The sequence below is a fragment of the Serinus canaria genome, chromosome 3 (genome assembly GCF_022539315.1).
Source record: "Serinus canaria isolate serCan28SL12 chromosome 3, serCan2020, whole genome shotgun sequence".
NCBI classification, from domain to species: domain Eukaryota; kingdom Metazoa; phylum Chordata; class Aves; order Passeriformes; family Fringillidae; genus Serinus; species Serinus canaria.
This window is the reverse complement of record NC_066316.1, coordinates 685488-713063: the sequence shown is the minus strand read 5'-3', so window position 1 is coordinate 713063 and position 27576 is coordinate 685488. Positions and strand designations below refer to the sequence as shown.

The window sequence follows — 27576 nt, the reverse complement described above, 5'->3', positions numbered from 1 at the left end:
AAATTCCGTCTCACAACCAGGAATGGTTTGTCAGAGTCTGGCTCTGATCTGTGCACTATTAGGGGGAACACTTCTGCCTCTCACCACACAGACAGTCAATCCTGAAGGCATTCCATGGAAAAGGAATTCAGGAGCACCTAAGAGCAGAGTTGTAGAGCTGCTGTAGGACCTGAAACCACAGCATGAGCTAACTGGCCAAATGCCCCAGGCCAACTCAACACTGTGGCTCAGGATCCTCCTCTGCCTCACATCACTGAACTCTCAGCTGCTGGGTGGCAAAGAGTTCTGAGCAGTACCAAGACCTCAGAACCTTTGGTTCCTCTCTTCAGGAACTGCAAGTGCATTTTAAATCTACAGTTCTCAGTGAAGTTAGGAAATCCTCAGTGACAAATACCCTTCAAACACTGAAGGTACTGGTGCAAGTGCAACATTAAAAATGTGTCTAAATTAAATGTTTATGCTGAACTAGTTTAGCAACATTAAATATTCTTAATTTTAAAGTGACTGCAACTCAGCTTCTCTCTCTAAGTTAAGGTGCATCAAAACAAAGCATTCTAATTCTTAACAAATATACATTAAACTGGTGTCTTGCAACAGAGTTAAAAGCCAATGCTCAGCTGATAGTCAATGCCTCTTAGCTGCTATAAAAACTCTGTAGGACTGTTTTGGAGGCCCATTTCAATCAGTCAGATGTAGACCCCTGACCCACAGGCAGAAAAGCAAGAATTTACAGTTTCTTGGGAAGAACCAACAGTGATTTTCTCTACTTCAAACTGTGGCAATATCCCATCTGGGGCTTGGTCCTTACTGGGTTATCTCAGTGGGACACGAACCCAGCTCTGCACACAGCCCTTTGCAGGCCAAGCCCAGAGACACATGATCCTAAGAATGCTGAGAAAAGTAATGCCATTTAATACTTTTTAAGCTTAGGGACTTATAGCTCCAAAACTGTAGGGGAGAGAGAGGATTTCTGCAAGATAATAAACTCCTTTCCCCCCCCCTTTTAAAACATCTTCATGGATTCATGTCAAAACATCCGGAGATATTTCTGGTGCTAAGAAGGGCTGTGGAACAAAGTTGCTCTCCTCCAGCAGCAGGAAGAAGATTACCTACCTTTTTCCTCATTATTCTGGGCCACTGTTATCAGCACGATATTTTATGACAGCAAAAAGAAAAAGAGAAGACCTTGATCTTGTCCCCATTGTGCTGCAGCAGCACCCAGCAGCCCTGATCAGCAAGTGATGAGTGCCCTTCCTGAGCAGTGAATGGAAATTTAGCAAAGAGCACTTAGCAAATGTGACTCAGGGTCCATGCTCTCAGGATTATCTCATTTTCCCTTGCTGCAGGAAAATCCCCATGAAAATGAAATCCTGAATGTATTGTGCAGCTGCATGGCAGGGAAAGGCTGGCAGGCTCTGGGATCACCATCCCACAGGTGGGATTCACCTGCATGTCAGGATGTGCAGTCCCAGAGAAACTGCACACTCAGGGCCAGTCAGAGCCCTGAGCCTGGAGTCCTGATGGCTCCCTGCCCAACGCTGCCCTACCCTCTCAGCCAAGTGTTCCTCCCAGGTGTGCAGCCTGAGCCCCCTGCCACCCCCTGGGCTGTGTCCCCTCCCTGTCCCACCCACTGGGGAGCTCAGCTCCATCCCCACCACGCCCAAGCCCAGCAGCAGGTGCAGCCAGATCCCCCCCTGAGCCCCTTGCCTGGCTGAACAGGCCATGGAATTTCCTTCCTTTGGGGTACCTTTCCCTCCCTCCCTTGCTGCAGACTGCCTCCATCAATTACCAAGGAGTTCTGTGCTGGGTTCTGGGCCCCGCTGGGACTTGGGGCTGCTCAGCCCTGCCAGGCCCCTGCCTCAGGCTCTTCAGAGACACTCCCACAACTTTTATACACAGAGCTCCTTTTCCCTCTCAGCTCTGCTGCTGAGTGTGTGCATTTGCAGCTCCCTCCCAGCCTGTCCCCCAGGAGAGCTGACAGCCAAACCCACAGGCTGCGGGCGGCACCGGGGCAGTGAAAGGCAGGCTGAGGCTGCAGGGGAGGCACAGGTACCTTCATCGGAGCCAGCTGGATGGGAGTGATGCATGAGGGATCCACCATGGGCTTGGGCCTGTTGGCTGTGTCTGCCAGCAGGCTGTGCCACTGCTGGGGCAGCCCCGTGAACTTCTGCTCCCGGTGGTCGAAGCCAGTGTGCACCCGGTGCTCGAAGTTGGAGGGGCCGGAAATTTCCAGCCTTTTCTTCTTTTTCCCAAACATGGTGGAAAGATCTGCAGAACAGGAAAAAAAGCCACGTGTTTACACTCTGTCGTATCCCTCAGCCACTGTCTCTACTTCACAGGGAATTCCAGTAGGTGTCCTTAGCCAGCTACTCCATGAACTTCACTGCACGCACTGAGATCTGTGCGAGGCAAGCGCTTCCCTGCCCTCCCTTCTGGGAGATGATGTTCAGAAATTACCCTGCTCATAATGCCTTATGAAACAAGGCAACTGCCAGGAAAGAAAGCCCCAGGTCCCACTGTGCACTCCTGTCTCTGCTCATGCTGCAGGCTGCAGCCCAAGGAAGCTCCAAGCTGAGCAATGCCAGCAGCAGGGGATGGCTCTGCTCCAGGCACAGCCCTTGGTGAGCTGACACAAGGGGGCCAGTGCAGGCACAGTTTGCATCCCTGAGAGGGATAAAGGGGCTTGCTCGTTCTGCTGGCACAGGAAACTGCCAATACACTCTCCACCTGCATTAGCCCGTGGCTCGGTGGGTCCCACCTCAGGATGAAGGGCAGCCTCACAGTGCCAGTGAGACAAGTTCAGAACTGACTTTCTGGAGGACTCCAGAAATCTGCTGTGCAAGGCAGGGATACATTCCTGCTCCCAGGGAAACAGACACAGGTCCTGTTGCTTGTCAGTGCCATACTGTCCTGCGCTGGAAAAGCTCTCTGCCTCTTTCTGCTGCCTCCCAAGACTCCTCCACCCTGCCCTCTGGGCCATTTCAAGCGGGGCTGGCACAGCACTCGAGCAGCATCTGTCTGAAAGAGCAGCAGGGTGAGGAGGCTGGCCCCTGCCTTTCTATCACAGCTGTAAAGGGGCTCCCTGACTTTGTTCAGGAGCTGGAGACAGAAGCTCAGAGCAGAAAATATGGTTGTGTTCCTGCTGCAGCTAAGGAAAGATGCAGTGATAAATCAGGCATTTATTCCACCCTCACTGCCTTTGACTACTTTATCTAAAGATCAAGTCCATGATTTGAAAATTGATTGCTGCCTGCCTTGTAAGTCCCCCCTGTGTATTTGTAGGTGACTGTCTCCTTTGAGCATATTTCTTTGACAGAGCAGATCTGGCCTTTCTTCACAGGTCTCATCTTCTACACTCCTCTCTCTGGCTTTCTACCCTACTCTGAACTTCCCAAAATCTCCTGCTGTTCTGACAGTCTCTCCAGCTCTGTTAACTTGGGTATCTTCCTCACCTTCCTTCCCCCAAACCTCCTACAATACATTCACTGTGATTTGTGCCTTTTCTGCTTTCCCAGCACCATAACTGTTTTGTTTCTCTCTGGTGCATGTGGGTACCTTGTGGCACTCACAGACACGCTCCCAGAGCCAGGGTGGCTGCTGTGTGCTCAGAGGTTATCCACAGGAGCCATTCCCAGGCTCACACAGCAGCAGCCCCAGCCAGCTGCAGATCAGTGGCACTGCATTGATTCCCTCTGCCTCAGGGACACGAGCCCATCACACTGTTGGAGGAACACTTTAAACCATCAGCTCTAGACAGGTATTTTTTCCTCTGATCAATGCCAGGGTTTCCCAGAGGACTTGGATCCCAAGGCAGCTGCTTCAAGTCCTCCTGAGCTCCATCCACCACTGGGTGACTAAAAGCCCATCAGCTGGCACAGTGCACACTGCTTTTCAAATGAAAACTTTCACTCACCAAGAGAGCAGCCAGCAAGTCACCTCCCCTCCCCTGCAAAGCCAAGGCAGGCTCTCCCCAGCACAGGCCCTCCAAAGAACTGTAACATACACAGCAGTCACAAGGGAGCCCCACTGCCCCTCATTTCTCCCAAAGCATGGAAATGGTGCTGCCTGCTTTCCTCAGCTGTCTGAGGATGAGGTTTGGGGCAGCCAAGTCAGTGAAACCTCGTGCTCTGGGCTTGTAAGTGCCCTGGTTCAGTCCCCACCGATGGGCTTGGTCCTCACACCTCAAAAATGGAGAGATGATTCAATTCTGCCCATAGCTCTACTGATATGACACAAAAAAGAAAGGACTTATTTAATCAGGTGAGGAAGCACAAAGCATCCCTGGTAAGTGACTCCATGCTCCCCAAGACATCTAAAGCCATTTTAGGAATAACCCAAGGGCTTTGGAGAGGAATGACAGAGCTTTCCAGGATGCTGAATAATGTGTGTGTGGCAGAAAACTTCTCAAATGTGTATCAAGAGCACAAAATGAATGAAATTCATTCAGTCTCCCTCCCATTGACACAAACCAGCAATCCTCTCACAGTAATTAAGAACCCCTAATTTCCTAATGGGATTACTTGGGAAAACATCCCCCAGACAAGAGGGCAGCCTCTATGAGAGGCACAGGGAGGAGGGAGGCTGCAGGACAGCTCTGCAGAGCTGCCCCTGAGCCACCCCCACGCCAGAGCACTCACCCTTCACTTAATTCCTCCTGACAGCTTCCAAGGTGGCCCTGACTGTGCCAGGGCTCCCAGCAGGTGCCAGCTCTCTGTGCAGCTCCTCCTGTGCCCACCCCCACCGAGCAGAGGAAATGAGAGGCACTGTACCTGCCCTGTGTTCTGTGTTGGTGGCAGGAGCACAAGCAGCATGCCTGCCCTCTCCTTGCCAAGGGACAGTCTGGCTGCTTCCAGGGGCACGTGGCACCAGGTGACACTGGGGGCTGCTGCTGATGGCAGGGGGCTTGGCTTTGGGGGAGCAGGACTGAGCCCTGCAGTGCTTCCCTGGGGCAGCTCTGCAGAGCCTTCCCTCGGCCCTGTGCTGAAAGGAGGCAGCCCATGAGTTCTGTGAGACCTGCGGGAGCAGGACAGCACCACACCTCAGCCAGTCTGCCCTGGCAGGGGAGAGCCAGGAGATGAGCCAGCTCAGCTCCAGGCTGCATGCCCAGGGCTCCCCAACCCACAGCCCAGCCCTGGGCAAGAGTCAGACATGGCAGAGCTTCTGAACCACAGCCACGATGGGAAAATATGGATGTGACACTTTCTGGAGGAAAACACAGTACTGGGGGAAAGGAGACTACTGCAGCAGCTGATGGGGCACTCAGCACCTCTCCTGAGTAACCCTCAGCAGGGCTGGTCCCAGATGTGCCACCAGGGGATGGGGAAGAGCAGGGACAGCAGGAGAAATGTGTGAGCTGTGCTCTGGGCATTGCCACCCAAAGCCTTCTGTGACTGCAGTACCTGTCTTACTCTGTCTGTGCCCAGGAAAGGAGCAGTGCCAGCTCTGCTGAGGGGCTTGGCACAGCTCCACCTGGCTGCTGCAGGCACCAGGGGGCTCAGAGGGGGCCACCAGGAGCCATCACTGCTTTTGCCCTTAGTGCTGTTTACTGTGGAGCCCACAAACTGAATTACACACTGATCAGCACACCCTGCCTGCCAGCCTGTGCCAGACTTGGCTCCTTTCAGTGCCCTCCCTTCTGTGCACAGCAATAATTCACTGGCATCACAGAGCCTGGGCTCCCAGGCTGCTCCACATTTCACCCAGAGCAGATCCCCACAGAGGAGATTTCCTGAGATGATGCCCGTGCAAGGTGAGTGATGATAAATAAACCCCTCTGACAGCTCCTTCCCTGTGCTGCCTCCTCCAGCCCCAGGCTGGAGCAGGAGGCTGGCAGAGCTGCTCTGGGTGCCCACTCAGGCTCTCCCACCCGGGCTCTGCTCAGCACAGGATTTCCAGCAAGGGCTTTCCCACCAAAGGCTAAAGCCCTGCCAGCTCACACAGAGCTCACAGGTGGGGTCACTCCCAAAAGTTTGGTCCCACCCTGGGGTTTCCAGGAGCTGTCCCTCCCCTGTATGTGAGACCAGAGGACACTCCAAGACTGACGAGCTGAAAGGCTGAAAGTCCAGATTTATGTTCTTGCCCTCAAAGAACAAATGTTTGCATTTGCAGCAAGTTAGATCCAAGGCAGTAGGAATGAAACAGAAAAGGATTCCTTCACTCTAAGGGTAATGGTATTCTGTATCTTTTATCATTTCCTAAGAGTAATTCAGTCAGCCTACAAGATAAGAGAAAATTCTGTTTACCTCGGCCCCATTTTCTGTTCCCAATAAAAAAGTCAGAGCCAATTTTTGCCCCCCCCTCCAAACAGCTGCTCTTTTAAAAAAGACTACAGAAGTTGGAAAGACCTTTCATGTCTTGTAATCTTGAAAACTGCCAGTGTTCCAAGTGCATCCCTATAGCAGTGACAACAGCCCTTGCCATCCCTTATGTCCCCAGATAACCCTGAGCAAAGCTCTGTGAAATTCTGCCACACACAAAAACACACAATAACCTTACAAAGTCAGTACCCGGAATCATGAAGTGAGATGGGAATTTTTACCTGAGAATGGAACTTTTAATGACTGCACTGAAGCTGTGTGAGCTCTGATTCTTCCTGTGGTATTTCAGCAGCCAGATAAGGTGTCCCACTAACCCCAGGAAAGGCTGGGAGCTCGCTGTGACCCTGAGGCACCCTGGCAAGCCTGCAGGGATTTCCTACACACACCTCACTGCTGCTCCAGTGGGGCTGGGCTGGAAATCCTCCCTCGGGAGGGGCTCTGTGTTCACTGCCTGCCCCAGCCCAGCCTCAATGAGCAGCAATTAGCTCATTTGCAATTAGGGAGTGCACTCTGCATTAAGCCTGCCAGCCTGTATTTTCTGCAGGGATTCCCTGCGGTTCCTCAGCTGAGCAAGCAGCAGCAGAGCCCTTTTCCCTCGTGGATGGGCAGGTTATTAACATGTAAAAGTTGCCTTCATGCATGCTGAGTATCCTCTGTCAGCCCAAAGGGGAGCAGCAGCCAGGGCTGTGAAAAGGTCCTGTGCAAAGGCACATTTTCTCCAGGTCAGCCAAAAAACCTGGTTACAGGCAGGAGCATTAATAAATTGCTTCATTTTTAGGAAACCTGAGAGACACAGACTGCAAAATGGGGAGATGGGTGCAGCTCGCTTTCTTTTGATACTTTTTACTTCCTAATAATAGTTTCTGTACCACAAGGACCCCAATTATTCCCCTCCAGAGCAGTAACACATCATTAGCTCTGGTGGCTCTGCTCCCCACTCTGATTAATTGTAACCTTTCCCCATACTTGATCCTAAATGAGGGAGGTGAATTGAGAGGCACAAATTAAATTAAGTGTCAAGGCAGCCTGCAGAGCCAGGGCTCCAGACCAATGTGAGCTGGGCTGAAAGTCAGTCAGTGAGAGAGGCAGTGTGTGGGATGGACTGGGGGCAGCACAGACCCCTGAGAGATGCTCTGTGAGACCTGGAAACGATGCTGGGTCTCCTTGGGCTCACACTGCTGGGAGCTCCTGCTCCTCAGGCAAGTGAAGGAGACCAGTGTGTATCATCTACACACCTAATGTGCCTTTAATATATTTACTGTATTTACCAAAACTGCTAACAACGAGGGAAATTGTTGGGGTTCTTTTTCTTTGATAAGGAACAATAGTTTTGTGTTTCCTTTCTGTTTAAGGATGGTTCTGAGCTTCTTGGTAGGGACCCTCTGCTGCTGGCTGCAACCAGAGCACGAGCTTCTTTTGCAAAAAAAAGAAGCATGCCCCTGACTGCAGGCTTAAGTTGTTAAGAAGAATTTATCTCTGTTTTTAACTGAAAATACAGAGAGCACTACCCTATTTTTCAGGAGATAAAACCAGAAGCTATAGCTGGAAAAGCAGAGTGAACTGAATGAGAGGACAATAAAGTTCATGGAAAGACTCTCAAAAACCACACTGGCTTCAGGCCAGGTCTGACCCACTACTGACCAAAGGAGAAATCCTGTTTGACTTCCACACACAATACTCCTAAACACTTTCCTAACTCCCAGAGTGCCCTTCTGCATGGACAGGATGGGAACAAATGGGAGACACCCCAGAAGCAGGCAGCACCTCAAAGCAGAGGCAGGTGAGTCCTGTGGTCACGTCTGGTATTTATTTGTTCTAGTCACTGCTAGAGGCAGAGCTCATCACTGCCTTAGATACAGGTTTTCCTGTTTTTCCTCAGGAATGGACAACGTGCAGGTGAATGCTGGGTTGCTTCACCTGTCTAATGAGGGAGCCCACCTCCCATGATCCCTGCTCATCCCTCTGCTCCTCATTATGACCTGCGCATCTCAGTCCAGGAACAATAAAATAACACCTTGCAAGATGTTCCACACACTCTGCTAATGAGGACTTTAAACACTGCCCCTCTGGCAGCAACAAAAAGGACCTGCAAATCCTGGACAAACCAAGCCAGCTCACATTTTGAGTCTTTTGCCATTCTGCTAAGCTCTTCTGCACACAAATAATGTACTGACAGGAATTAATCTCTGTGACCACATCGTTTTTCCAGACTATTCTTTCAGTCCAGTGAAAGTACAGAAATATCATTTTCACTGCATGCCCGTGGGAGTTTCAGAATTGAAAGCTTGATGATCAATAGGATTCAACTTTTTATCATTGATTTTCAAGCTGTCTGGTATTTTTTTGAGATGGGACAGACCTCTAAGTTGTTTAACCACTATTAAAATACATGCATCAGTCATGGGAAGAGATGCACTGAAAGACCAGACCAACAAAAATGCCTCTTTCCCAAAGCCCCTCATCCCCCCTGAGGCACTCTGCTGACTTCAGCCTCAGGTCAAACCAGGCAGTTTCTCAGAGTTTCTATGTCACTGCTCAGTCCAATCAAACACATTTAAACAATGACAAAGAGCCCAGGAGCTGTCCTTGTCCACGGCTCTTTTCAATCCACAAGACCTTGGTTATGGTTGGAAATGCCTTCCTTTGGCACAGCACAGCACAGCAGTGCCTCCCTGGATAGCTGGCCCACGAGACACAGCTAATAGAAATGCACAGTGGAACAAAAGGCAGGAAAAAATCACAACAAAAGGCCATGTATGCTTCCAGAGAAATAGCAAAAGCTGGTACAGAGTGGCCAAACCGGGATTGATGCACTCCAGGGAACAACACTCATTCTTCTTATTGAAAGCTACTCTTGTAGCAGACTCATTTCCACACACTGACTGACATGTGCTCTCCTCATTTAGAAGTCTTGTGATTCCCAGGGGATTTTAATGCTCAGTAATTTTCAGCTGAGTAGCTTAAATGCATATATTGTAGTCAGTCACTCTCTATTATCTCATACACATGCACACATAAACGTGGAGACAGAGGTTTGGGCAGGGAATTAGTCTGCAACAGCTCTGGGCAGATTAAAGAGGAAACCCCCCCTCAGCCCCCCCAAACCCCTGGAGGTAACTCAGATCATTTCTATCCCTAGCAAGTGAAAATATTCCAGATTTGCAGAAGCAAATAGTCCTCTGGGTGCTCAGCTTGAGATAATTAATGGTGTTCACTTTGTAGGGAAGGCTGGACATCCACAGGGAGAGGGCATTAAATAAGGCACCCATTAAACAAGACACCCTGAGTCCCAAGGCACTGCTGGAACTTCAGCTGTGAATTATTTTTTTCTGAGTTGATATTAGCACGATTTTAAGACAGTTCTATACTGTTCTATATTAAAGGATGCAGGTACTCTGTTTCTATGTTTTCAATTAGAAAAAATACTCAGGGAAGGAAATACTGTCAAGTATGAAAGGGGGGATATACCAGTAGAGAAGCCCAAGTGAGCAGAGGGCTCAGACAATCCTGCAGGAAATATCAGAACAAGGACAGTGCAGCTGTAATTCTGAGTATCAGTAAATATGGCTGGGGTAACTGTAGGGTAAGAACTGCAAGGATATGAAATTCTGTATTTATCAAAAGACTTAGCAAAGCGCTTGAAAAACACCTGGAAAAATGTTCTTATCAGCTGGGCACCAAGTCATCCCTTCTCTGCATTTTGGGCCACACCCAGAGTGGGGTCTGCTGGCAAAGCCTCAGCAGAAGAGATGGACTGGCACCAACCTGCAGCACAGCCAAGGGACACTGAAATGTCCTGGGTTTGCACATAAAGCTTCAGTTTTGACTTTCTGAAATGGAGTTTCCTCCCCAACAGCTGATGGTAGCAAAGCTGCCATTACAGAGCCACAGAATCACAGAACCACAGCTGGCAGAGCCCTTCAAACCAGCCAGTCCCAGCAGCACTCCCAGAGATGGGGACTCCACCCCAGTGCCTGAGCCCTCCTGCAGGCAAACAGTTTTCAGGGATCTAGCCTGAACCTCCCTGGCCAGGCTGAAGCCATGGGCTCATGTCCCTCCAGCTGAGGGAGGGCAGAGAGCCCAGCCCCTCCTCACCCCAAAGGAGCACTGACAGCCCCCAGGCATGGCACTCCTCCCCTGCCAGGACATGTGTTCCAGAGCCTTCCCCAGCAATGCCTTTCAGTGCTGGAGGGACAGCATCTTCAGGGGGACCTCAGCAGTGACCAGAGCATGGAAGGGCTCTCCCACAGCTCCCAGGGTTTCTGACAAGTGCCTGGAACTCCTGTGGATGTAGCATCATCATTTTCAGAAGACAGCTTTTGCTTGAAAAAAAAGGAGGCAAAATGGTTTCTAGGTTTAGAAACCAGCTGACCTTGAGCTGGTTGGATCCAGAGCTGGCTGCATCCATGAACACACCAAAACTCTCCAGGGGGTGCCTGCCCAGCAGAGATGATTTTACAGCCCCAGAGGTGTCCCAGGGACAGGTGAGATGGGACAGGAGGGGACAATGCCTGTGACAGCAGCACATACCACTGGAGCAAGGTCATGGCACTGGGGCTCTGGATCTGACCTCCTGCCACAACTCCTCGCTGCTATGTCTGCATTCACTTCATTTTCCTACAAAATCATTCACTGCATTTCTTATTTTACATCTAAAACAGAACAGGCTGTGCTGGCTCTGAGGAGCTGCTCTATTACCATAACATTTGTAAAAAAAAGGTTGCTTTCCAATGAATGATCAACAGCAACAGATGCTTCATTATTCATTCAGCATTCATGGCAAGCCTCTCATAAGAATATCTTTAGGATAAAACACAGGATCTGACCTGTGTTGGCCAAGAAATGGTGCAAAATCAGTTTTATTTGGTATGTCAAAAGACCTTTAGAATGCAAACAAACAATCTATAGATAAATGCGTCCACAGTGAGTGCCTGCAAGATGGAAATCATGCCTGTTGTTATCACTGCAGGTGCTGTAACTGAAGGGAAAATATTTCCACAATCTACAATAAATCATAAATGTCTCTTAAATTTTTATTCCTTACATATTTTCTTGTTTTTTTTTTTTTTTGTTCCACTCTGCATTGTGCTGGGAAGCTGGTCTGAAAGTCAATTCTTATCCTATTACCTATTGAGTTGCTGTCAGGCCATACTCTGTTTCCCCATTAAAAATGAGAAGTGATCCCCTGAAGGGTTACCAGAGCTTGCTGTTCATTGCCTTCCTCAGGAGGTTACCACAAGCTCTTTCCAGAGAAGATGCAATGTTTCTAAAGCTCAGTCCTCCTCCCCCAGTAATCCCCTACCATCAATAATTGCATCTGAGGAATTCCTCAACACTGGTTTTCTTTTTCAGAGCCAAGCAACCAAGCCATGCAGACCTTGTGCTCTGTTTGGAGATGATGGCTCTGCCCTTCTCCTCGTGCCTTCTCCCTGGAGCTGACAGGAAAGTTTTCAGAGCAGACACAGCAAGCAAACAAAAACTACAGTAAACCGAATGAAAGAACCTCCAGGTTTTCACCTCAGTGCAAACCCAGCAAGATGAATGCTGCTGTGGGTTTTCATTGTTTCCCACCTTTTAAATGCCACCAATAGAAATGGTTTTTGACTGCAGGAAGGTTTTGAGCCCCTGGAGAGGTTACCACTGCATCTCAGATGGCCCCCACTGCCACCTTCCAAGAGGTGGTGCTGCTACAGGAGGTGGCTCCCATGCCTTCCTTCTGAGGAATCACTGCATTTTTCTGGGCCCATCCAGCTTCTCCAAGCCCTCTCCAGGATGAGAGGTTTCATCTGAAACGGTCCATCTGAAAAGGACACTTCCAGCCTCTCAGCAGGAAACCAACAAAGGAAATATTTTGCCAGGTAAGTGAGCAGCTGACTCCCAGGAATCTTGCTCTGGAAACCCAAGGAGGAGCTGCCATGTGACTGTGTGGATGAGCTGATTCAGCTCCCAAACTTGTAGACAATTATGTTAAGAAGCCACTTGTCTCCCAGAAGAAACACTTCTGCTGGAGCAGCAAGGCATCATCCCTCCCCAGCCTGCACTGCTGATCTCACAGAGCTCTCGAGGCTCTGGCTGGGAAAACACCATCCTGACAAGGAGTCTGTGAGGGAAGGCAGCATCCTCCCCAAGCACTGTCTGATCCATCTCCCTCACCACTGAGGGAGGGAGGCTGAGGCCATGCAGAGTGAAGAACTTGGCCACCATCTCAGCAATCAATGGCCCCCATCCTGCTGGGTGAAATGGTGCCAGTGCCCCATCAGACTCCAGCCCCTCTGTTTATATTCAAATACACATGTCTGTATTTAAATTGAGCATATTTACATCTGAGATTGCAGGTCCTTCTTCAGGGCTCAGCGTCAAGAACACAGCATCAATTAGGAGATAATAATTACCAGAAAAGGACATCTCTGCATGCTGACTCTGGTTGCATTCACTGCTGTTTCCAGAGGAGGGAGAGTCATTAATTCATTCATTCCCCCCTTCGTTACAGCGTGACTCCAACAGAGCTGCTGAGACAACTGGGAAATCAAAACATGAGCCAGGAAAGTGACTGCAAAAAATGCATTAAGGGAACGTGTGTGGGTATGGCAAGTGTGAGGCCAGAGTCAGCACTTGGGGAAAAAGGGCCTGCAGAGTCACTGGCTGAGAGGGAAATTGAGTGTGCAGAAGGAGCTCGGGTCCTGAAGGAAATGTTTTCTTAGCAGAAAAAAAAAAAAAGATAGTTTTTGTTCTAATGAAATATGGTGTCCTACAAAATCTCACATTTAATTCTCAGTTTCCCTCTTGTACTTAAACAGGGAATCACATAAAACTCAAGATCTATTAGAGATATAGTTAACCCCCCATTTTCTCAAGTTTTGGACACGAGACTCAATAAACACCCTGCAATTTTCTGTTTCAGCCAACCTGAAAATTGTGTGTGCTCCAGGGGGGCATCTGAGATGACTGTTTGCTCCATGAGGCAAGAGAAAGGTTTCAGAAAGGTGACTTTAGGACAGCCATGAGACTCCAATTGTTTGGGACACCACAAGTGGATGACCAGAGCACCTCTCTGTGCTCTACCCCTGCAATTCAGTCTCTGCAGCCCTGCACCCAGCCTGGTGTAACTGTGCCCAGCCTCGAGCTCAGCCACACTGACTGAGCTTTCTGATTTATTCATACTTCTCCAGGAAAAAGGCAGGAAGATGTCCTGAACTGCTTTTAAAATGATTATGCAAAGCACAGTGGGCTGTATAATGCCTTCTCCAATAAAACTCCCTTTCAGCACTCTGACAGCAATCAGCTGTGTTATTATAACCATTCTTTCTCCTCCTATCGCTCAGGCTGAATGTTTTAAATGGAAATAACATCATCTTGTCCCCCTGTGCTTACCTGTGGCATGTCCCTGCAAGCAGCCAGGGCTCAGGATGGCAGGAGCTGAAGGCTCAGCTGGCCCCAGTCAGAGATGTGGTGTGACCAAAGCAGGGCAAGGGCCATGTGAGCTCCTCTCTTCCCTAGCAGGGCTCAGGCTGGCAAAGCTCATCTGCACTGCAGCCACCATGCATTTCACTACCCATGGAGCCACTCTAAAACATCAGCTCATTCAGGACATGGACTCAGTTTCTAGAACACCAAATATGCAGCTGGGTATCTACAGGGAATTGAAAACCCCGTGTGTATTTACTAGGGTGGTGTGACACTTCTTTCACAGGGTTTGACTTACTGCAAAGGAGTTTCAAAACTCAGAGGAAATTCAGAATTCTGAGAGCTCTGTCCTAAGTGTCACTCTCAGCCTGGTTAGGGCAAATGTCCCTCCTGAGCACCTGGATCACAAATCACACCCAGAGCACAGCTGGGTACCTGTGTATTTCACACTTCCCCAAAATTCATCTCCAAAGCTCATCTCAGTCTTGGGCCTTCTGCAGCACCATTTGGGTCCTGGTGCAACTGCTCTTGGCTTCAGGGGGAGAACTCTGACCCCAGGAACAGCCACTTTTTTCTCTCTTTCCCCCTACTGAAAATGGGAAGAATTGCAGAAATAACCCTGTGTGGTGGCAGCACATCCAAGAGCAGGGGAGGGGGCACAGCTGACTTTATTTAAGGAGCCCATTTCCTTCTCCCTTTCTTTGCAGCAGAGGCCAGAGGAGATGCCACTTCCCTCCCCCTCCTCTGCTGCCACTATCTCCCATTCCCAGTGCAAACCAGAGCTCCCCTTCATCGATATTTTCTAAGCCAAGATTTTGTTAAGCTGGAAAAAGACTGAGCTTCACATTCTCTGGTCTGAATCCAGCAAGGCTTATGCTCATCAGGAAAGGGAAAGAAATCAAAGTTTCCGACTTGGAAACCCTCTGAGCCAATATTTGTAAATAAAGTCTAATTGAATTACCAATATATGTATTTTTCAGCTGTCCAACTCTGAGAGAGCACAGTCCCAATGGGATGAAGCAATCACACTGCTCAACATGCAACATCCCTGCTCGCCTACCAGCCTATTAATAGGTAGTTTTGTAATTCAGAGGGAAAGGCAAAGGACAATAATCTGAGCACGAGCATCTGAAATGCTCCACTGAGCTCTGCTCCAGCAAACATAAGAAAAGACTTTTTCTCTTTTCCCCCCTCCAATGACAGCTTTCCAGTGCTGCTGGCATCCATCACATGTGCAGAGGCAAATGCTTCCACACTTGGCAATAATCAGAGCAAGGGAATTATGGACTGGGAGGAGGAACTGCAGGGTTTTTTCTCCTGGCTAAAGGCATACTTCAATCTGAAAAGCTCCGAGAGAACTCAGTAGTAGCTTCCTTCTCCATTTCCACTTGGCAAGCAGAGCCAGGACTCCTGCAGAGTCTCCACATCACCCATTTCCCCTGGGCTCCGTCTTGCTGTGCCTCTGCTCCGTGTGCTGGGCTGGGGCTGGCTGCCAAAGGACCCATTCCACCAGCTCCTGCCTGTCCTCTCCACACCACTCCTTCCTTCCCTTTATGCAAAATAACCTTCCAAACTTCAGCCCAAACCCATCTGCACTGCCAACTCTGTCCCTACCTGCGCTGTCACCTCGGCTGATCAAAACCAAATTTATCCCACTCTCCTTTCTGGCTCACATTGCTTACTGCACAGTAACACGAGACCTAAGAACTGTCCTCAACAGCAAACTCCTCATGGGAGCAGATAAAAAGGATTTTCCTTAATGTAACCATGAACTGAAATCAATAAATACATAGCAAGGCAGTAGGGAGGCAAACTCGGGCATTGCAAGGATTAGGTAGTTATACATAAATTTATATCAACTGTGGTTGCAAGGACAGAGTAAAAAGCAAATATAAACGTAAAAGACACAACCAGAATAGAATATTAATCAATTATTAACATGGCAGGTTTTAGGACAAGTGTTACACATTCTGTATCTCTATAAAATCAGCTTTTGACAGTCTAAGACATTAAGGCTTAATCAGAGTACATTGTTTTACAGATGAGATATCACCAGTCAGTTAAATTGCAGGAATGAAAGTGGGGGTTTAATTCAAGCATCTCTAGGGAGGAGATTTGTTTGAAAGAGGTCAATTAAGCCTTCCACTCCAGTTAATCCCTTCTGTTTATTTTAAAAAATCTGGAATAAGGAAAAAATTACAATAGGCCAGCAAAGCAAAATTTTCCTATAGATGCCCCAAAACAAAAACCTGCAGGTCAGCTTGCTTTTAGCTGGGAGAAACACAGGCAGAAATTGCAATCAGTCTGCACTTCATATGGATGCATCACATGGAGATGATTCAGAGTGAATTATTCTCCAAATTAGCTTTATGAAACACTTTTCTCCAAGGAAGGCAGCAGTGCTTGAATTGGTCTGGGTAGAAGTTAGTATTTTAACTTACAAGTCTGGTTTGGAATGAGTCTCTGTGGGGAAGAACAGAGGGCAGAAGAGAGTGGACCCTCTAAGAAACCATTTCTATTATTTTGCATTTTCCTTCAGAAGTCAGCAGCTGCCCCCAGCCCCTTTCCCCCCAGCCCTCAAGCTGTTCATGGCACTATTTACATATATTTCCCATATATTTCCATTCCCCACTATTTACATACATTTCCCTCAAGCTTCTGAGTCACCACTGGTCATTTAGGTCAATACATTTCTTTCTTCTGCTCTTCTGAATATTGATGGGTTTCATTTTCCCCTCTTTCTTTGGTCCTACTGCAAGTCCTTTCTGAGCTTCCCCCAGCAAAGCAGCAAATGCCAGGCAAGCCCCACGCTGTGCTGCCCATCTGCTTCCCTCCTCCTCCTCCTCCTCCTCCTGGGCGCTCTGCGTGTGCCTGCCCTTTGTGAGAGCCCTTCTGATGTCCAGCCCAGCCATCCTGAGCCAGCACACAGGGCAGGCAGCACCCCCCTTCCAGAGCCAGCCCTGCAGCTTTGCTCAGTGCTCCCCAGCACCAAGATCCTTGCCCTGGGCACTGAGGAGCCCCACCGTGCTGGCACATCCCCAGCAGCCCAAGCACCCATGCCCATGTCCCTGCCCAGCCAGCAGCTGTCCCCAGGGTGCTCCCAGCCCTGGCACATCCCCAGCAGCCCAAGCACCCATGCCCATGTCCCTGCCCAGTCAGCAGCTGCCCCCAGGGTGCTCCCAGCCCTGGCACATCCCCAGCAGCCCAAGCACCCATGCCCATGTCCCTGCCCAGTCAGCAGCTGTCCCCAGGGCGCTCCCAGCCCTGGCACATCCCCAGCAGCCCAAGCACCCATGCCCATGTCCCTGCCCAGTCAGCAGCTGTCCCCAGGGTGCTCCCAGCCCTGGCACATCCCCAGCAGCCCAAGCACCCATGCCCATGTCCCTGCCCAGTCAGCAGCTGCCCCCAGGGTGCTCCCAGCCCTGGGCCATGTGCCTGGTGCAAGGATGCCAGGAACAGACAATCCCTGTGGGGAAGCAGCACAGGCCAGCAGTGGGGAGGGAAGTGGGAAGTGCAGGAGGCACAAACACAGGAATCCTGCTGGGTTTCCCTGGGAAGAGAAGAGCAGCACAAAGTCGAAGTTAGTGGCTCCTAGAGGAGGGGAGGCTGAGCCAGAGGGGAGAGATGCAATAGAAAACTGAGCAAGGGAGGAGAGGCCAGGTGAGGAGGAGGTGAATCAGGGAGCAGCCTTGGCTTGATTCAGTATTGGAGAGGAAAGGCAGCCCAGCAGCTCCTGCAGGGCAGGGAGGAGGATCCTGTCAGCCATGAAGTGAAGGGAAGGCAGCACAATTACTGTGGCAGCTGCTGCTGCCTGCTCTCCTGGGTCTGCCCTCCGTGCCTCTCCCAGCACCCTCATCACTCAGAATTGAGTTAATTAGACACAGACCCGCCAGCTCCCTTCACAAACTCATAAAACTCCTTTGGGCTCAGCTCTTGACCCCCTCTCTCTTCTCATGGAAGCAAGACTTTATGAGATCAGTAACACCCCACCTCCATCCACGGCCTCAGGAACATCTCATTTATGCAGGAGCCATTAAAGGGGTGCACTTTCTGGTAAAGAACTTCCACCACAGCAGACTACATGTGCTTTGTCCCATGCTCTGCCTTCCTTTAAAAGGAAAAATCTGCTTTCACAGCTGCCTCCATGGAAACAGCAACTCTGTGGTGCTGGCAATGCTCCAGGCTCGATGGGCTTGGTTCAGATGGGGAAATCTGCATTTCTTGATTGCAGAGTGCCAGGATCCCAGAGCCCAGCCAGGTCTCCTCTGGCTGGTTGGACAGCACCAGTGAGGTCCTGTGGGTCAGATCTCACAGCCAGCAACACCAGTGCAAGCCTACTGCCAAGGAATGCTTGGGAGAGAGGAGGAGCAGGCCACGCTTTTAACTCGGTCACTCATCACCTCCGGCACTGCTGGGGTGGACCCTGGAGCACTGAAGTAGCTCATGGAGATGGAGGTAAGTGCTCAGCTGCCCAAACACCCAGTAGTGTACATGAACACAAAATTCCTCCAATTCCCATTTTGAAAAACTTGCTTGCCCTTGTGCCCTGCTGGACAGGGCCCCCTCATACCCTGGTGCATCCCCCAGCGAGGTCACAGCAAGGTTAAACCACAGCAACACCCGCTGCACTCCTGGGCTCCAAAGCAGGATAAATGACTCCTCTGGCCCCTTGAATCCCCTAATCTGAAGCTCTCAGACTACCAAAGAGGATGTGCAGCAGCTGCACAACCAGAGCACAGGTAGAGAAGAGAGGATTTGCCCCCTGGCTTGGGAAAACTGGTCCCTGTGCAATACAACACAGCTCCTCTGCAGTCATTTGTTCAGCTCCATCAGTCCCAGGGCATAAATCAGGCTGTGAGGAAGAGTAGCTCTGCAGAAGGAAGAAGCCCAGCCCTGTGTGACCCCCTCCAGCACCAAGGCCCGTGGCTGGGGAGCTGTGCTGGGGCAGTGTCCCTCTGCTGCCTCTGACTTCAAAGGAGCTGCTCAGCCACAGCTGATAAGCACCAGCAGAATGGGGCCCAGGGACAGCTTGTGGTGATTATTAGGGAAATGCAAAATCCAACAATGCCTGACTGCCCTCTGGTCAGCAGCACCCATTCAAATGTAGCTCTCCACCAGCAAACACTTTACTGCCTGCTAAATGTTATTCCTCTGAACACAGGAACAACACCCATGGTGGCCAACAGCCAGCAACCAGGGGGTTTGCAGGAGGGTGTCCTGCAAGCAAGGACAGAGCTGGTGAAGAAGAAAAACTCATGACAAAGGCCCTGGGAGCTCCTGAAGGAAAGGCTGAGAAGGGAATTCACCATTCTGCTAGGAATGATTAAAAACAGTTACAGAGAGATGTGAAGAGAGACCAAAAGAAACGTCCAACATGTGTTAGATGAAAACTGAAATATGTCTTTTTAACAAAAAGGACATGGCTTATTTGTCAAAAATACTGTTTTGGAGAACATGAAAAACAGCTGGGGTGGAAGAAGCAGGCCCAGATCTTTGCAAGGTAGGAATTTAACAGATCTCATTCCAGGCAGGAATTTAACAGAGCATCTTTAGGAGTCTCCCCAGCACCACCTCTAAACATTCCAGTATCAGTGTCCCCCAGTGCCTCCTCCAAACACTGAGATGTGCACACAGACCTGGGCCAGCACAACTCAGCTCTTCCTTTCCTTCTCTGTCCATCCTGCCCAGGTTGGTGGCTCAGAATCCCAGAGCCAGCAAAGGTGATGAATGCCAGCAGAAAGAGCAGGTATCTCCAGCAGGACCAGACCCAGAGGACCCCAAGGAGTTGGGCACCAGGAGGTCCAAGACCCATCCCCATCCCACCCTGTGCTGGGGGTCAGGAGGCCTCTGTATCCCGCAGGACGAGGCCCCATGGATTGCTCCTTGGCATCCTGCCTCGGGGAGTTATGCAGATGATTCAGTCCCATCAGCAACAATACATTCAATGAGCAATGGTATTTCCACACACAGGGAAAAACTCTGAACACGTGGTAAAAACACCACTTGTGCAGACAGGGAAAAGATCTGGAGTCGACACAGTGCTTTACACATCACTGAAGCTCAAGTAACTGCAAAATCTGGCCCAGAACAGCTTTTCCTTGGTTGTGTGCTGGTATTTGCAGAGGACTGTTAAAAACACATTCCTAAACCAGACAAGTTAACAGCACCAACCGCGGCTCCACTACGGGAATGATGCTGATTTAACTCTTCCGAGGGCTTTGGCTGGATGTCATGGAATGATGCCAGAGAGCCCAGGGGACCCCAGTCAGTGCCCAGACTGCAGGTGTGCTCCTGGGGAGGAGCTGCACACCCCAGCAGCCCTGCCCGCAGCCCTCGCTGCCTGGGGGAGCAGGCAGAGCAGGGGACACCCAGTGCCACGAGCCCCACGCAGCTGCAGGCTGAAGGGATCTGTCACTCCACCCTGGGCCTGGGCTTGACTGCAGACCCTTGAGACCCCTCCCCTCCTGGTGTGACCATTTCCATGGGAAATCACAAGCCCAGACATCTCTGGAGGCACAGATCATGTCTGATGCTGGGGGGGTTAAGCCCTGATCCTACACACACACAGGCATAACTTTGTCCCAGCTGTGTGATCTCACAAGGGTTAATGAAGCCATTCCTGTGCTCAGAGCAAAGCAAGTAGCAAAGTTTGCAGGACCAAGGTCTGGTTCTCTCCCCTGAGGTAAGAAGTTGCTTGTTTTGCCATTGGCTTTCTTGGAAAAGCAATCCTTTTTTGGAGCTGCCCTTTGCTGCAGGTTCTCACTATCCTGAGCCTTTTCAAAATGCCACTGCTAGAGCCACTTCATAAAGCACCAATAAAATTAATATTAAAAATGACTTTGTGCATAATTCATGGCCTCTAGAAACCATTTCTTATTCCACTGGCAAACCAGCCAGTCATGCATTTCCCACGGCTTTCTCATTTCCCTAGCTGTGGTGCAGTGCTTTAGGAGCAGCAGAGCTGTGCTGCACGTGCCAGTCAGACAACACCCAGGAGACACCCCAGAGCCAGCACCCATCCAGAGGGATGGATGGGACATCCACCTGGGGCAGGATGCAGCCCTTTGCTATTGAGGTGAATCAGGGACTCACCACAGGTTTACAGTCAGGCTGAACCAGCTCAGGGGACAGCCTCTGTCACACCTGTCCAGGTACAAAATGTTCTACTTAACCCTCCTGTTTGTTTCCTCTGGATACATTAGCCTGAGAATTTATGGCAGCAATGTCTGAAAAGCAGTGAATTTTATGCAAGTATTAGAGAAAACCCCTGGGAAACATTTAGCAGAATAAACTCAAGAAGTGGTACCAGAAACATGGCTTGTGCTATATACAGCTGTGGTATGAGCATTCACTTAAAGAGTTGAAATATCTCATAAGAACTGTCTACAATATGCCACAGAGGAAGATACATAAATCAAATAAAAAAAACCCAGATGAACATCTAAGTCTCATAACTGTTCAATCCTTTCAAAATAAATCCAGGTCAACATTCTATTTTGTACCCAATTAAATACGTCCAAGTTGATGTTTATTAACAGTCAGCTCTGAAGCTCCTGGTTAAAATAAGGACTGTAATTTAAACATATTGGTTCAGACAGGCCATACTACCTAATCTGTGATTTATACCACACTTGTGGACAAGATCTCACTCAGAGAGAATTTGAATGAGATATAGACTCCTGAAATCTTGAAGCTTGAAGGCTATTCTTAAAAACAGAGAAAAAAGGGGGGAAAAAAGAGAAACCAGCTCTACTTAGAAGTTGTTATTATGGCAAAGCATAGCTTTTTCTTTCCTTTCGTCTTAAATGTGAAGCTTATACCCCTGTCTTGTAGTTTCAGAGGGAATAAGTTCTGCTGGTTCAAGTCAGTGTTTGACATGACAAAGGTTGTCTGATGTCAGCGTAGAATTGTAAAAGTACTGTAGCAAAGATGACAAATTAACCTTTAATAAGCAGGGCTACCACATTTTGTTTCTAATTTCTAGGACATGGTTCTGAGCCTCCTGTAAACAGTACTTTCTGGCAATTTAAATCACTGCTTTACTCAAGAAGAATTCGAATACCCTAAAAGAAATGGCATGTAACATCAGCAAAAAGGCAGCAAGCAAAATTGTCCAGTGCCTCCATTCTTCTTCTCTGTTCTTTTAGCCTCTTGTTTCTTTTGGGGTCTTTGAGCTAAGAGCTGAGGTTCCCTACGTGTGCTTCTGTGATGTGTTCTACAGCCTCTTTGTGATGGCCTCTCATTGCAGGAGTCATCATGGACTCCTGCATGACTCCTGCAAAATCTTCATCAGCAGTTTTGCCTTTTGTTATGTGCACATCACGTGGTATCCTTGGCTTCCAAAGTCTTCTCTTCCTTGCTGCAGGAGTCTTGCTTTCATCCTTCACTCTTCAATCTTCATGAAATTAATCAAACCCCAGAAATTTCCAAAGTTGGATGTTTTTCTGCCTGGAAAGTCTTTGAAGCTTGAATTTCCACAATCTTGCCTTTTTTTGCTGTGCTCCTGGCAGCCTTTTGCTGAGAAAGGTGTGGGTCTTCAGTACTGCATTTTCCTACTGGCACATGTGCCAAACTTCAGTACTTTATTGAGCATGTTAGTGACTCTGGGACCTTTGGCACTGGATTTCTCATTCTTCTCATGCCATTTCTTATTTTGGCCTATTAACTCTGATAGGTGATTAAATTTAATTAGATGAAGTTGAATTTGATTATTTAACATTAATTAAACCACTCTGTGTTTCCATTCTTCAAATCTCTTGAGAAGGAATTACAATATTCCCTTTCTGGTGTAACCTACATGAGGAGCATTGGCTAGACTTTTTAAAGCTGAGTAGAAGGGGTAGAGCTTATTGGTTCTTCAGGGGAGTGTTGGTAAGGCCTGATGTTCAGCTTTGAGGTGGTGGAGACACTGGGCAGGGGGGTGCTCAGGGGCAGGGGGATGCTCTGGGGCAGGGGGATGCTCCAGGCAGGGGATGCTCCAGGGCAGGGGATGCTCTGGGCAGGGGGATGCTCCGGGGCAGGGGGATGCTCCAGGGCAGGGGGGTGCTCCAGGGCAGGGGGGTGCTCCAGGGCAGCGGGATGCTCCAGGGCAGGGGGTGCTCCAGGGCAGGGGGGTGCTCCAGGGCAGGGGGTGCTCCAGGGCAGGGGGATGCTCCAGGGCAGGGGGTGCTCCAGGGCAGGGGGGTGCTCCAGGGCAGGGGGGTGCTCCAGGGCAGGGGGGTGCTCCAGGCAGGGGGTGCTCCAGGCAGGGGATGCTCCGGGGCAGGGGGTGCTCCGGGGCAGGGGGTGCTCCAGGACAGGGGTGCTCCAGGACAGCGGGATGCTCCAGGACAGCGGGTGCTCCAGGGCAGGGGGTGCTCCAGGGCAGGGGGTGCTCCAGGGCAGGGGGTGCTCCAGGGCAGGGGGGTGCTCCAGGACAGCGGGGTGCTCCAGGGCAGGGGGTGCTCCAGGACAGGGGGTGCTCCAGGCAGGGGTGCTCCAGGCAGCGGGGTGCTCCAGGGCAGGGGGTGCTCCAGGCAGGGTGCTCCAGGCAGGGGGTGCTCCAGGGCAGGGGGTGCTCCAGGGCAGGGGGGTGCTCCAGGGCAGGGGGGCCGCTCCAGTTCCAGGCCAGGTTCAATTCGCACCGGGCTCCGGGCGGCCCGGGGGATGCCCGGCGGGGCCCGGGGGATGCCCGGCGGGGCACGGAGCCTCCTGGGCGCTGATGCCCGGCTCCCCGGGCAGCGTTCAGGTCCCTGCGGCTGCAGCTGGGAGCGCTCGGCTCGCACGGGTGCCGGCGGGTGTTTGTGCTGAGCTCGGCTCAGGTGACACCTGGGGATGTGCCCGCAGAAAGGCGCACGGCTCGCACGGTGACAGGAGCTGGCTGAGCTCTCAAACGTGCTCATCTGCCCTGACATGAGACTCCACGGGGGGCTTCTTTTATCGGTGTATTCTCAGTCTTGGAATTACAAATACTGAAACTCACCCTGCCATCAGAGGCACACAGTACATATCCACCTGCCCACAATTACAGAAATATACCCAGACATGCATGTAACTGCACATACGTGTATGAACATACACTCATGCATGACTAGATCCAGCTTTAATCAGTTTTCCTGAGCCTCATCCTGTAGCTTGGCTTCATTCAACATTTTCACCCGTTTCAGAAGTGTATAAAGCCATTGTGAAACCCCAAAGTCAGAGACTGCCCATCACTTCATTTCAAGACACATATCTTAAAAAAAAAAAAAAGAAAAAAAAAAAAGAAAAAAAAAAAGCCAAATTGTCATGACCCTCATGATCTCCCCAGATGTTTAGAGTGCAAAAATGACAATGCAAGCCTTGCTCTGTTCCTCCCCATGACTGTCAAACTCTCTAACACTGCAGAAAAGGCCCTGTGGCGAGGGGAGGTGCCCTCCAGCACAGCCAAGCCACCTCCCCGTGGCTGAGCCCACAGAAACAGGAACGGGGAGCCCTGCGAGCCCCAGCACTGCCAAGGCACCTGAGCAGCAGCAGCTGCAATTCCCACACTGCCGTGTGCCTGCAAGCTCTCCACGGAATTCCTGTCTCATCAGCCCAGAGCTGACACACGAGTGCTTTCTTTCAGTGTCACCACTTTATCCAGCTCCAAAAAAACCTCACAGCCTTACTACCATCAACACCTTCAGCTGACAAATTTGGCTGATCTGGGCCCACGGGTTCAAAAGTTCTCCAGGGGAGGGATGGGGATATAAACAGAGCATGAGCACTTAAGCCTCCTTAGGAAGTGAGGCTAAAAAGAGATTTGACTTTCTAAAGTGCCATGATACAGTCTGGTAAGATGGTTTCAGCCATGGGGATCACTGCCTGTGTCTGAGCAGCACTGAATGAGCCCTTTGCACACAGCTTGCAGGGGAGAACAAACACCACATCTGAAGATGTGGGCAAAGGTGTCAGCCTGGGCTGGGGGCATCTCCACAACTCTAAATCAAGCAGGTTTAATCAGACTGGATCAAAAGGCTGAGGACAACTGTGTGAGGTTCCACAAGGCCAAGTGCCACCTGGGTCACACCAAGCCCACGTGGCACCACGGCTTGAGAGCTGCTCAGCACACAGGGACCTGGGGGTGCTGCCTGACAGGCAGCTGGATGTGAGCCAAGGAGGCCACAGCAATCTTGGCCTCTCTCCAGAACAGTGTGGCCAGCAGGACTGGGAAGTGACTGTCCCTGTACTCAGTACTGGGAGGTCACATTTTGAATGCTATGCTCAGTCTTTCAAAGAGGGACATTGAGGGGCTGGAGCGAGGGCACAGAAAGGAAACCCTGGAGAAGGCTCTGGAGCATGTGTCCTGTGAGGAGGGGTCGAGGTAACAGGGCTTGTTCAGTCTGGATGCTCTGAGGGGACACTCACTGCTCTCTACAGCCACCTGAACAGAGGCTGCAGTGAGGTGGGGATCAGTCTCTCCTGCCAGGTCTGAAGAGAAAGGATGAGAAGAAATGGCCTGAAATTGCACCAGGGGAGATTCACATTAGACAGCAGAAAAAATGTTTTCTCTCAAACAGTGGTCAGGCATTGGAAGAAGTTGCCCAGGGATGTGGCAGAGTCTGTGGAAGTGTTCACAAAGCATCTGGGTATGTGGGTGGGTCTTCCTCAAAGCCTTCAGTGCTTTCCTGGACAATTGGGCCAGGCAATAAACTCCAGATTTCCACTGGGAAGATGAGCACTGCTGCAATATGCGATGGCATTACTCAGTCCCCACCTGTACTGGCTCCAGGAGGATGCAGCACCACTGGCATCTCATCTCCCCACTGCTTCTGCTCTTATTTTGCTTTTAGAAGCAAGTTTGCACTCCCTGGTGCTATTTTTGTACTGTGCTAGGACTCCTTCCCACCCAGTTATTCACATAATTACAGCCACCCCAAGATCATGTTAATGGTCTGAGTACCACGTTTGAACACATGGAAAAGAAACTGGAAGCTGGGCACAGAGTGTTGCCTGTTCTCCCCAAATTAGAGAACAATTCTCTGCAATTATGATGTCCCCATCCCTGCTGTAATTAACACAGCACAGTCAAAACCAGTTAATACAAATGGTGCTAAAAAGGTCTAATTTGTTAAATAAGAGAGTCTGTTAGTGAACAAATTACACATTGCCCCTAGGAAACAAGACAACACAGGAAAGTTGATATAAAAGCATTTTCTGAAGACTTCAGATGTTTCCAGCCTCAGTTCAGCCCCAGTGTCAGCTCCCAAATGGAGATTGAGGATGGATCTGTATATCCACAAATAATGTCACACTCCAGCTCCACCTGGGTTTCTACCTGTCTCCCTTGCACTCCTATGGAAACAGAAACCTTTTCTTGTGAAATTCTGACAGAAACAATGCAAATTTTGCAAAAGGTTTGTTTTGGAGTTTTCCTCTGGGGAAAAAACCAAAACAGGACAAGGCAAAACCAAACCAAACCAAACCAAACCAAACCAAACCAAACCAAACCAAACCAAACCAAACCAAACCAAACCAAACCAAACCAAACCAAACCAAACCAAACCAAACCAAACCAAAGACGTTCAGCTGGGAAAAAGTGCCAGGAAAAGTGACTGCTCCCAGGGAGAGCTGTGTGTCCACAGGCTGCCAAGGGAGACAGCTAAGCAGCATTTGCAGAACTTTCCATTTTTGGGGATAGCTGGATTCCAAGCAATTCCCTTTTTCTTGTAGGTGCATACTTAGAATGGGGCTAACCTTCCAGTGCCTCCCATTAAGGGAAGCAGAGGATCATCCCAGTGGAGTGGAGTTTTTTATCAGCCAAGTCAGTGAAGCCATAATTACAGCAGCCCTCCTGGGCTGATAGCTACCAGCCATTTACAGGGCAGCAAGGAGATAAAACCAGCATTTACACTTCTATATAATCCCTTTTTTCCTCTATTAAATATTCATTTCCACAGGATTTACAGAGTCCCTGTGCAGCAGCCACCACCCAGTGCCCGCTGTGCCGCTGGCAGCTCCCACAGGGAGCACCCAGCACCTCACACTCCTCCTGCTGCCTTCCTGAGCTTCCTAAACCACTTCATTGTCATCATCCCAGTCTCCTCCTACCTGCACACAGAACCCACGAGTGCCCCTGCTCTGGATTTCTTTATCCTGAGTGTCACAAAGCTTTAACACTGTTTCTCAGTCTGTGGTGCTCTTGCCCCACAGTTTTGGCCGCTGCCTTTCCAAGCCCTCTCAGGATCGGTGACAAATGCCAAAGGCCAGCTGCCACCCACTGTAATCAGCACATCTGTGCTTTTATGGAGGATGCAGGGTATGGCATCACATCCACACCACTGGGAAAACCCCTCCAATTGCTGGGATGCCAGCAGGTATCTTACCAGATGGCACCTCACAAATCATGTTTTCCTCCCAAATTGCTCTGATCTCTTTTTATTTTTCATAGAACAAATACAGAGTTGCAGCCTTGGCCTAAATTAACTAAGTGGGATTTATACACGAGCTCAAGAACAAATACTGATTTGCAGAATGCTGCTAAGCCAAACAGAGGGACATTATTCTCTTTATAACAACAAGCTTCTCCAAAGCACAGGAGTCACAGCAACCCTCGCCCCAGCATTTTGCAGCAGCTGGCTTTGCAGGGATAAATACAGCCTCGTGGGCAGTTCCATCTGCTGGCCCACCAGAAATGGCAACACTGGGGAAAAAAACCCCATGAAAACTCCCTAAATCTATGTTTTACTCCAGAGATGACACATTCAGCTTCCCAGCTGGCTTCTAAGCCACTCAGCCTCCAAGATTTATGTGAAACAGTACTTAAAAATACTTTTTACCATTAACAGGAGAGGATGGGGGGGGGGGGGGGGGGCAACACAGCAAAAGAAAGAGCACCTGCTCTGAGACTACTGAA

At 49.9% G+C, this 27576-nt stretch overlaps 1 protein-coding gene across 6 annotated transcripts in view; it reads right to left on the bottom strand.

The window, feature by feature from the left end:
- PAK5 (p21 (RAC1) activated kinase 5) overlaps positions 1-27576 on the bottom strand; it is an 82385-nt gene that overhangs the window by 33977 nt on the left and 20832 nt on the right. For all 6 annotated transcript variants that reach the window (XR_007777215.1, XR_007777214.1, XR_007777217.1 and 3 more), the window contains exon 2: positions 2054-2268. Coding sequence is in view for 3 of the 6 variants with exons in the window: in XM_050972776.1 (XP_050828733.1) it covers positions 2054-2257 (204 nt within the window). In the remaining 3 variants the exon portion in view is untranslated. The remainder of the gene's footprint in view (positions 1-2053; positions 2269-27576) is intronic.